Below are 11,153 nucleotides of genomic sequence, written 5' to 3' on the forward strand. Positions count from 1 at the left end.
GTATAAAGTGCGACAACGGCGGAAGAGCGATAGGGAGGATCGATTATGTCATCAGCAGAGAGAATGATAGGCGCAGTGAAATATTTCAGAAACACAGTAAATTAGAGATTTGTGAAAAAATAAATATCATAAATATTTTTAATAGAATTTATTATTATAAATAATATATACACCATACACCATATATGAAAAAAAACATACTATTTTTTTTACAAATACCCCTACTCTACATCACTTCGTTACTTTTACACCAAAAAGCAAGGGCAAAAATGTCATCACACTACTTTTAACTACTCATTATAATTAAAATACTATTATTTTTTAAATACCGCGCCAAAAGTAATTGTATACTTTATGCTTGGACGGAGGAAATATTATATAATTACGGATAAAATATATATTGACGTTGGCATGACATAATTAAATTTAGATAAGATTTGAAGTAATTTATTTAAATAAAATTATTGTAAAAAATATTTTAATTTCAAAAATATTTGTCATATATAATAGATATAAAATTTAATATAAGATATCATATCATCTAGTTGTTGACAACATATGTGTATATAGTATAATATCCTATAAGACATCATATCATTAAGTTGTTGATAGCATATGTGTACAGACGATAGCATAACATCCTATGGGTTAAGAACTAAATAAGATTTGATATTATCGTAATTATAGTAACGTAATGGAACGTTATAATTGATTAACTTAAATTATATATATTAAAGAAAATCATTCTTAAATATCTTGTTATACAAATTTACAAATTTGACTTGGTTATTGATGTTCATTGGATCGATAATTAAAATCAATCAACAGCTCTAGTGAAATAAGCACGATATTGATGATTTTACAATATCAGCACCATAAGAGCCGCCTTTGAAAATATTTATTGATAGTTATATTTTTGTTTAAATATATCTCATAAAGATCAATGATAGTATATTTTATTTGGATTATTATCACATGTTATTGTAATATTATAAATAATGTGCTATTAACTTATTATATTATTAAATCTAACAAATATATATTGATTCGGTTAAAGGATATTTTAAGTTTTTTGAATGAAATGGAACCATCCGACACCCAAGTCACACTAAGCGAATTATGTGTGACAAGTGACCTAGAGGCGCAGGGGATCGTAAGTCTACTCTACTCCTTTTCTTGGCATAATATTTTAGTCTACCTTATGTATATCTAACATATGATTTTTAAATACTATTATCTCCGTGTCGGTGCAATATTGTCATTTGATTTTTTTATGACTGTATTTGACATTTAAATTTTTATTTTTATTTTTTGAAGAAAACAACAATGACAACCTTTGTAATAAAATTGTATAATAATTATTACAGCGTTAGAGAGAAGGAGAAAGCTTGGGATGAGCCTCGCATGAGGCTGTTATCCCTTTTTTTTACTATTGAGGGTAAGGGTATGTTTGTTGGAAGGATTTGCCAAAACTTAACTATTTATTCAAAATTTTCTTTTTCAAAATATTAAATCATATATTTATTTTTTTTTATTTTTTATATTATTCTAAAAATTAATTTTATATTCAAAATATCACATCAATACTTATTTATATCACATCGTACAATTATTCAAATTTAAAAATTTTACTAATTAAATCAAACTCAAAATCCAAATCTCCAAACAAATACACCATAATACCATTTTTTTTTCTTTTTTTTCTTTTTTTATTTATTTATAGAAAAACATCATCAAAGAATTAATGGGCATCCAGAATTATACTCCCTCTATCCCTTAACAATTTATGAAAAAACAGTATTCATATTTTTTTATTTTTAATAATTGTACTGTCTATCTAACGTTACAAATACTTTTTCAATTTACAATATATTACATAAATGTCATTATTTTTATATTATATTTTTAGTTAATTTAGTACTTTTATCTGTATTTCTATTTTATTTTAATATAATACTAATATTTTTAAAACTTTATGCAAAACGATTATGAAAATGAAGGACTATCAAACTAGTGAATGGGGATATGTTTGTCCATGTCACGAGAGTCCATTGAAGTGTTTGTGGAAGTATTAAAATGGATGAGATTTTTTTCTAATGGATCAATTTTCTTTGGTTTATTTTATATAAATTAAATTTCATAAAATTAGTATTCAATTGGACTAATATAGATTTTTATTTTTTAAATTTTTGTTCTTTGTTTACGTTAATTTCATGTACAACTTGGGTCTCATTTACCTGTATTTACTCCCAACTCTTAACTGCAGTGATTTTAGCATTAATCAAACATTAAACCATCCACTCTTACCCAAAGACCAATCCAACACAAAAATATGTGTATTGTCTTCCTAAAATTTCCAGAAATTCTTTCGTGAGCCAAAAACAAAAACCGAAGACCCACTAAAAATTGAGAGTACAAATTTGGACAGACTGTCTTTTGCGCTTTTTATCTCTACACTACTTCTGCCCGTCGTTGCTTTTCGCCCTAGTCTTTTCTAGACTCTTTCCTCAGCTCAGCTCAGCTCAGCTCAGTCCATTTTGAGCGGATAGCGTCACCATTACTCTGCTACAAACGCCCATTAAAGCTCATTCTCTGCGCTCTACTTTTTCAGCTTTTCGAGCATTTTTTTGAGGTGGGTGGGTTTTTATTTATTTATTTATTGATTAATTGCACTGGTTTCACCTCGACGTCCATCATTTACTTGATTAAGCTTCTCCATTTTCGAATTTCGTACTTCTTTCTTTTTCGGGAGTTTTCTTAGCTCTTTTATGCGCTTCGTAGCTTAATCTTCTGTTTTTCTTTGTTTACCCTTTGATTTTGTGCTCTTAATTGGATTTTTTTACCCTTTCCTTTTCTGTACTTGTTGAGCTGCGGGTTGGTTGTGCTGTTGCAGTTTGAATTAATTTGGTTTAGTAATTTCTCTTGGTTCCCTTTTCTTTGGCGATGTCTGTGTTAGGTTCGACATTTTGAGAGAGATTTCTTATTTGGGTATCTGTAGATTCGAAACATTGCTTACTTTACAAGACTCAGAGCTACAAATGTAGTTAAACCTTTTTGTTTTCCAATGATTTGACAACCTTCTCCCCTTTTTAATTATTAATTTTGGTTTTGCAGAATTAACAAATGGCAGGAGGTGGAGCTCCAGCCAAGGCGGATGAACCCGCTCCCCACCCACCCAAAGATCAGCTCCCCAATGTTTCTTACTGTATCACCAGCCCTCCTCCATGGCGTCAGTATCTACTGATTTTATCCCATTTTTTTAATGTTTTAGTATCTTCTTTATGTTTCTTGTTAGTTTAATGCAAGTGGCCATGGAATCCTTTGTCCCTGAATTGGAATTTAATTTAGTCCTTTTCTTTATACTTTATGTATGTGAATATTCTTTTGAGTTCTATGCTTTGGTAGAAAGTGTCTCTGGAGCCACTTGATTCCGATCTAATACGCCTGGAAGTTTTTATATTTATTTGCTTATGTGATCGATAATGCTATTAATATGCTCTGATTCTTGTGATGATGCAGATTTTCTTTCCTTATAGGAATTGTTTAGTTTTGCCTTTTTGGTTTTTGAAGAATTGCTTATGTTAAGTGCTTGAACTTGATTCCTCATTCTTTAAAGGGGTTCTACTTTGGAGCATCCTTTTCTGCATTCAAAAGCTTTTTGTTGATTTTTTAATACTCACGTCAACAATTTTGGATTGAGAATATTAATTTATCCGGGTGACTTACACTTGTCATGATCTTGTAAAGATTCTTAATGGTTGGGCTTTCTGGTTGCCATATCCATTTTCCTTTATTAAGTAAAGCATGCATTAGATAACGGGTGATCGATTTAATGCAGCTTTCTAAGCACTCGTTAGATCATTTAGCTATTTAATACAAAATCATGTATTGATTTGTTATAGAATCCTGTGGATGTTCTCCCATGATCACCAAAAAGCATCCTCACCTTTGATTATGGATTAGTACTGTGACAAATAGATTTATTTTCTTGCAGCTGAGGCCATCCTTCTTGGATTTCAACATTACCTGGTTATGCTTGGCACGACAGTCATTATACCCACTGCTTTGGTTCCGCAAATGGGAGGTGGAAATGTGAGGCTTTATAATACTAATCTGCATTTGAAGTTCAGTTCCTTTGATTTTCTCGCCGTCATTTACTGTATCTTTCTACAGGAGGAGAAAGCCAAAGTTATTCAGACTCTGCTTTTCGTTGCTGGGCTGAACACTCTCTTACAAACCTGGTTTGGAACCAGATTACCGGTAGTCATGGGAGGTTCTTACACATTTGTTCCGACCACGATTTCCATCATCTTGTCTGGTAGATGGAGTGACCCAGAGCCTGTCTCGGTACGCGATCACTATTCATTGAATTCTTTTTACCTTTGAGTATGTGCATTTCATGTCCTTGTACTGTATTTTGAGGATCGTACAAGCATATTTTGGTTGATCATAACTACTGCAAACAGAGAATTACATCAATAATTCTTACAAACTGTTGGCTGCAATTTCTTTTGGACAGCATATTTTGTTTTGTTGGTATGTTTTTACTATAAATGATCGTGCAGAGGTTCAAGAAGGTAATGAGGGCTACCCAGGGAGCGCTTATTGTTGCCTCAACCATTCAAATAGTCCTGGGGTTCAGTGGTCTTTGGCGTAATGTTGCAAGGTTATATCTATTTTTTGTGCCACTATTTGCGTGCATGTTCAAAATATAATGTTTGATTTTAATTGTCAGCTTCTCGTTGCTGAATCGAGTGTTTCACATCCTTGTTACTTAAAGCTCGTAACAAAGTTTCAAAATATTAACACTGGCTATTAATGATTCTATTATTTTGGTGTATCTTAGCCACACCTTATTCACTCGCACAAATATATGTTACTACAACTCTTGAGATATTAAATCATGTTCTGTTATGTTCAATGGGATTGCAGGTTTCTGACCCCACTTTCAGCCGTTCCTTTGGTTGCTCTTGCTGGTTTTGGGCTATACGAGTTTGGTTTTCCTGGGGTATGACCAATAACTTCGTCCACCTAAACAATTCATTGACTGCCTTATAAAAGCTAATTGAGTTCTCTTGTTCATCAGGTTGCTAAATGTGTTGAAATTGGGCTGCCAATGCTTATCATTCTGGTCCTCTTTTCTCAGGTAACGGTTAAAATGACGGGTATCGCGCGACACATGAGGACTTAAAAAATCTCCATGAATTCTTGTGTTTAAGGGATTAATAATCTTTATTGCCTTTTTATAGAATTCGCATTCAAAGCTAATTTCATGGTTGCTTGCAGTATTTGGTCCACGTCATTCGTCCAGGAAAGAATATCTTTGACCGCTTTGCTGTTATATTCTCTGTCGCAATTGTGTGGATATATGCCCTTCTACTTACTGTGGGTGGGGCTTACGACGGAAAGCCCCACAAGACTCAAGCAACCTGCAGAACCGATAGTTCTGGACTAATTGGTGCTGCTCCATGGTACGCTGAAGTCTTTGTGCCCATGAAAACATTCATTTCTTTTTCCCATAAGATTGAGTAATTACTAAAAGTTGGATATTATTTAAATCCCGGACACGGACAAACATGTAGCGGATGGTTTCTTTCATTCTACTTTTCTTCATTTTAGATTTTTGTTTAATGACTTTTGTTGGTGAGGATGATTGATCCCAATCCACAATTTGCATTGCTCTGCACAAACTAATTAGGCGATATTTAATTGTAACTTATAATCTGCCGTCATTTAGTGCAGGGATGTAGCTCTTCCAGCCTTTGTTAATATATTTTCATTGCATCATTCATGCATTGGCATTCTCATCCAAAGGAAAACCACTTTAAAATAGCTTCTTTGATGTTAATAATGTACTATAGTCTGTCGATCATAGGAAAGCAATCCCTGTTTTTAATTTGTTTTTTACCCAACTCCTTGAAAGCTAATGTTTTTTCTGGCTAATGCTTGTAGGATAAGAGTTCCATACCCATTTCAGTGGGGAGCTCCTTCGTTTGATGCTGGTGAAGCCTTCGCCATGATGATGGCTGCATTTGTTGCTCTTGTTGAGGTATAGTTTTACTTCACTTATTATTTTTATTATTCTTTTCATGCATTTATTGTACTCAAGCATACTTGTATAGGATATAGAGTGAGTTTCTTCAATGGTTCATTGTTATAATATCAACTCTTCAAATGTTGTTAAAAGTTTAGCAACACTGTTCGATATATTTAATATTCTTCTCTCCACCTGCTTTCTGGTACTTGATTAGCCTTTCTCTTAGTTCTCTGTTTGTCATTCGATGAAGTCAATGATATAACCTCGCATTACATTCAACTTTAAGTACCTAAAGATGCAAACTATCATCACTATGGTTGAGTTCAAGCCATGACTAGAGCACAACCCTGATTGAGTTGTTGAGGTTGTATTTGACCAGAAATTCTCAAACTCAAGATTAACTGGTTGATTAAAGAATGAGACTCGACCAAACTGCAATCCATTTAGTAATCAATGCATTTGTTTCCACCTGCTTTGTCGTCTCACATCAGCAGCATGTATACCATTTTTTTTTAGAATCATAATAATGAACTACTAAAGATAGGGATCAACACTTTAAGAAAAGTTTTACCATCTTAGTTTTAGTTATATTTATCCACCTTGTGCACATACACACATGGATTGCATGCTGAGCACATGTAAATACAATACACACATATATATATGCATGAAGACAGGGTTAATGGAAACGTGCTGGCCTTGTGCTCATTATTTACGCCACCGTTGGCTGGTTCCTTGTTTCCTTTTACTTTCTTCGTCCCTGCCATCTTGATGTTTATGCATTCCATATATGTGGCTATAACTTGTTGATTGTGGGAATTAGACGTCCCTTTATCGCACTATATTTTAAATCCCTTAGCCTCTAGTAATTTAACTTGGATCATATTTCCGTGTAAAATCTAATCAGCTAATGTTGTGTACCGCCGGCTTGTTTACTTTGAGATACTATTTGATACTTCTTAGGTTGTAAATTACCATATTAATATTAAGTAGTGCCTTCAAGTAAATAAACTCTTTGTGCAATTTCTTGACCTTGTTTAGTACTGTGATTACCTGCTTTTATATATGAGTGGATATATTGCGGCCTTCTGACAAAACTTTTTAATTAACTGGCATTCCCTCCATTGCCATTTTTCTCAGGCTTACGTTGTACTTATATTATTTATATGCTTTCCAATGTAAAATGCAGTCGACTGGTGGCTTTATTGCTGTGTCGAGGTATGCCAGCGCAACTCCGTTGCCTCCGTCTATTCTCAGTCGTGGTGTGGGATGGCAGGTATGATGAAATCTTCAACTGTCTCTTATCTGCCAAATTACATGATGAAGAACTTGTGTGATGCATGTCTTTTTTTGTGTAATTATAATATATAAACTAATGGAAAAGCATGCTACGATCTTGGCCTAATGTATTTTGTTGTGTAAGATTCGCGAAAACTCATTAGTTTGATAATTCCTAATGAAACACCAAAATACAATTTTGTTATTAAAAATGGTGTTTTGGTAGTCTGGCAGAACACCATGTTGGTTTTAGAACTACACTAATGTAGCAAAAAATTGTGTTAGGTGTGTTGGACTTGATATAAAATTTGGTGTAAGCATATTTCGAAAACATGTATGATTTTTTTAATTGGTTTTGGCCTTTCAAAATTGACCCTCTAAGCTATTTTATTAGCACATTGTTCACATGAACTCTTGTAAAGTGAACATATTCTAGAAAATAAGTGCACTTTTGGTATGATTTGTGTGCACTTACAACAGGGTGTTGCGATTCTACTGTCTGGGCTGTTTGGGACTGGCAACGGGTCATCTGTATCGATGTAAGAACTAAGAACCTAAACTAAACAGTTGGTTTTCAAAGAATCACCTTTTACAAGGGACTCATTTCAGCACCTGCTATGCAGTGAGAATGCAGGTTTATTAGCACTAACCCGTGTCGGCAGTCGAAGAGTAGTACAGATATCTGCTGGATTCATGATATTTTTCTCAGTTCTCGGTAAATTTTTGTTTGCTCGATGATAAGTTTCTTTCTGTCTCATTTGGACTATGTATGTATGTGCGTGGTTGACAATTGATTTCGCAGGCAAATTCGGAGCAATCTTCGCTTCGATTCCACCGCCAATTGTGGGTGCTCTGTACTGCCTCTTTTTTGCCTACGTCGGTATGTACATCCATCCCACAGAAACCCCGATCTTTCGAGCTTCACTTGCTGATTCATACGCCGTTTTGCATTTGCTCAGGTTCAGCTGGCCTCAGCTTTCTGCAGTTCTGCAACCTCAACAGTTTCCGGAATAAATTCATATTAGGCTTCTCCATATTCCTGGGGCTGTCGATCCCGCAGTACTTCAACGAATACACTGCAATTAAGGGATTCGGTCCCGTGCACACGACGGGGAGATGGGTACACTATCTTTATTCACCACCTTTAACTCGTTTACTCGTTGTCATCTTTTTCATAGCTCTCAGTTTGTGTACTTGGCCAGTTCAACGACTTCATCAACGTGCCATTCTCGTCCGAAGCATTCGTGGCAGGCATACTGGCGTACTTTTTGGACAACACGATGCACAAGAAGGATTTACGAAAGGATCGGGGCAAGCACTGGTGGGACAAGTTCCGATCCTTCAAGACGGACACCCGGAGTGAGGAATTCTATTCCCTTCCTTTCAATCTTAACAAGTACTTCCCGTCCGTGTAAGAATCCATTTTCTTGAAATCCCTTTGCTTGTTAAGTTTGTAGCGAACAATTAAAGCGCGCGGGCCATGCGCGCAATTGGTACTTAAACCGGTTTGGATTTTGGGTTGAGAATTTTTTTTTTTTTCGATGCATTGTAGCATGAAAAAGCGTGTATGCGAATGGTTTTGAGTGATTTTAGATTTTGTAATGATCGATCAATTAATTGTGTTTGGAAAAGGAGTGATCGAATTAATACTAATATCCATCTGCTGGTTGCTTTATGAAATGAAATCATCGTCATGAAAAAAGAGAACCTTTCATTGTCCACACTAATCTACTGGTATTATTATACTTAGAGTTGGTGCTACTTTGGTGTGTATATATATATATATATATGTATTTTTTATATAATGAGGTTAAGGTTGGGTATGGCAAATGACATTAATACCGAATATGTACAACACAAATCCTCACATAGTAAATGCAATTAGGAACACAGACCCTTCAAGCTTAGGCATATATGTATATCTCATCAACAATGTTAGTCCATAATGGGCTGATTCAAAAACAATCAAAATATTCAACATGGGAACTGAGGGAAGGGAAAGTTACATAAAATAATATAAAAGAGGAATATATAGAAAATATATTTTTTAGAGTGAAAAATAAATTGTATTTTTACCGTAGCTACGGGTTGAAGATGGTCTTATAAAAGCTAATCGAGTTCTCTTGCTCATCGGGTTGCTAAATGTGTTGAAATTGGGTTCATGATCGTTCTTGTCCTCTTTTTTCATTGGGTAAACACACCAACAAAATTTCAATTTTATAAAATACGATGAAATCTCACATTTAATCCAATCAAATACATTATGAAAATCCGTTTAAATTAATAAATAAAATCCACATAAATCCATATTGTTTTTAAAAATCTAAATAAAATCCAATATGAATCCACACCCTTTAATCTGGTAACAAATTACTGGATATAATCTTGGAACAAGATAATAGATTTATTTTCCATAATTAGTCTATAAATAATACATTAACCTAACATCATCATCATCGATCATTCAAAACAACTTGAAGAAAAAAAAGCAGCTTGACATCAATGGCGTCAAGTCCTTCTTCTCCATCTCCGAGTTGTCAATTATCTGCCGTCCTCATCGATGGGCTTCCCAACGAAATTGCAGAGCTAATATTCGAGAAGTTGTGGACAATCGATCGCGCTAAACTGAGAAGCGTGTCCAAGGCATGGAATGCCGCTCTAACTGATAAAACTCTCCCTCCGGCAGCTTCGGAACCTCCATGGCGGACCATTGGAACAGATGTTACAATGGAAAATAGATTAGTATTAAATCTTGACAACATATTCAAGATGATCCAGTAGAACTTAGACGTCACAGTGTTGACAGATCTTCTAGAGAATGAACATTTCTATTAGATTTTCACAGAAAGCAACTTCCAAATGATGATCAAGCACACAAAAAACATTGGTATTCCTTTCTACAGATTTTGCACCTCAATCATTCATACAGATCTGGATCATCATTGAAATAATGTCCTATTTCCGAATCGGCATCTTCTGCATCATTAGTATCTGGTATCAGAAACTTGTCGAAATAGCCATCAAGATCCATTCGACTTTCCGGAGGTACATGAAAGCTGAATCGGGCTGAAGTTGTGGCTTTAACCACCGTACAAAACACATAATCTTTGCAATCTCGTCGGACACAAACATCAAATATTCCGGCTAAGGAATATTCTCTCATGACATATCTTTTCCCGTCGAAAGTCTCCGCACGTTTGTTTGCATATCTGAATTTCCGAACACTCCCTATTATTACTCTTTCCGGCATTTTTCTGATGGTCTGAATTCCTTCGCAACTTTGCCAGTTCCCACCATTACCACATTTGCGGCCAGTCTTGTGTCGATTTTCTTTCTTGAGTTTGGTCAAGAAATAAATTTGTTGATCATCTTTGTAGTGGTGGAAGATCTCCCAAGGCTCTCGGGCACCGAAAACATCAATTGTAGGAATGATGGGATTGACCTTGTTCGGCAACTGCACTCGACGTTTACTCACCTTATTCAAAAGACAGAGAATGATTCCCACATTCGATATTCTTTGTGTATTTTCTTGCAGAATCAGATCGAAGTACCCCTGGACATCGACACGGCTTCTAGTCAGAGGATCGGTAATCTTGTATGAGCCATTGTTTTTATAGAATACACAAAGCACATGATTTTTGTAATCTTCTTTGACACAGAAGGGGTGGAACATGTCGGCAATTCTGTATTCTCTCATCAAGAATATATTCTTAAAACTAATTTGAGAACATCCAATCTCTGCCCTTTCGAAGCACATGCATCTTCTTGATCCGATTTCTTGACCTCTATCGTCGTGGATGATGATGATCCTATGAAAATCTTTCCAGTTCCTGGAGTC

General features: G+C 34.9%; 1 protein-coding gene across 2 annotated transcripts; it reads left to right on the forward strand.

The window, feature by feature from the left end:
* Positions 1-2,405: 2,405 nt before the first annotated feature.
* Positions 2,406-8,968, forward strand: LOC127252976 (nucleobase-ascorbate transporter 6-like). 2 transcript variants are annotated; one of them, XM_051277370.1, is made up of 15 exons: positions 2,406-2,632; positions 3,115-3,229; positions 3,995-4,092; positions 4,174-4,347; positions 4,566-4,666; positions 4,933-5,008; positions 5,087-5,146; positions 5,287-5,471; positions 5,953-6,049; positions 7,227-7,313; positions 7,796-7,854; positions 7,939-8,030; positions 8,118-8,195; positions 8,275-8,435; positions 8,518-8,968. In XM_051277370.1, the coding sequence occupies exons 2-15, from the start codon at positions 3,124-3,126 to the stop codon at positions 8,728-8,730; spliced, it is 1,587 nt and encodes a 528-aa protein (XP_051133327.1). In that variant the 5' UTR covers positions 2,406-2,632; positions 3,115-3,123; the 3' UTR covers positions 8,731-8,968. The 2 variants fall into 2 exon arrangements, with proteins under 2 accessions (XP_051133327.1, XP_051133328.1); XM_051277371.1 differs by lacking the exon at positions 2,406-2,632 and adding an exon at positions 2,717-3,040.
* The last annotated feature ends 2,185 nt before the right edge of the window (positions 8,969-11,153 follow it).

The sequence above is a fragment of the Andrographis paniculata genome, unplaced genomic scaffold (assembly GCF_009805555.1).
Source record: "Andrographis paniculata isolate CXL003 unplaced genomic scaffold, ASM980555v1 Contig49END, whole genome shotgun sequence".
Classification (NCBI taxonomy): Eukaryota; Viridiplantae; Streptophyta; class Magnoliopsida; order Lamiales; family Acanthaceae; genus Andrographis; species Andrographis paniculata.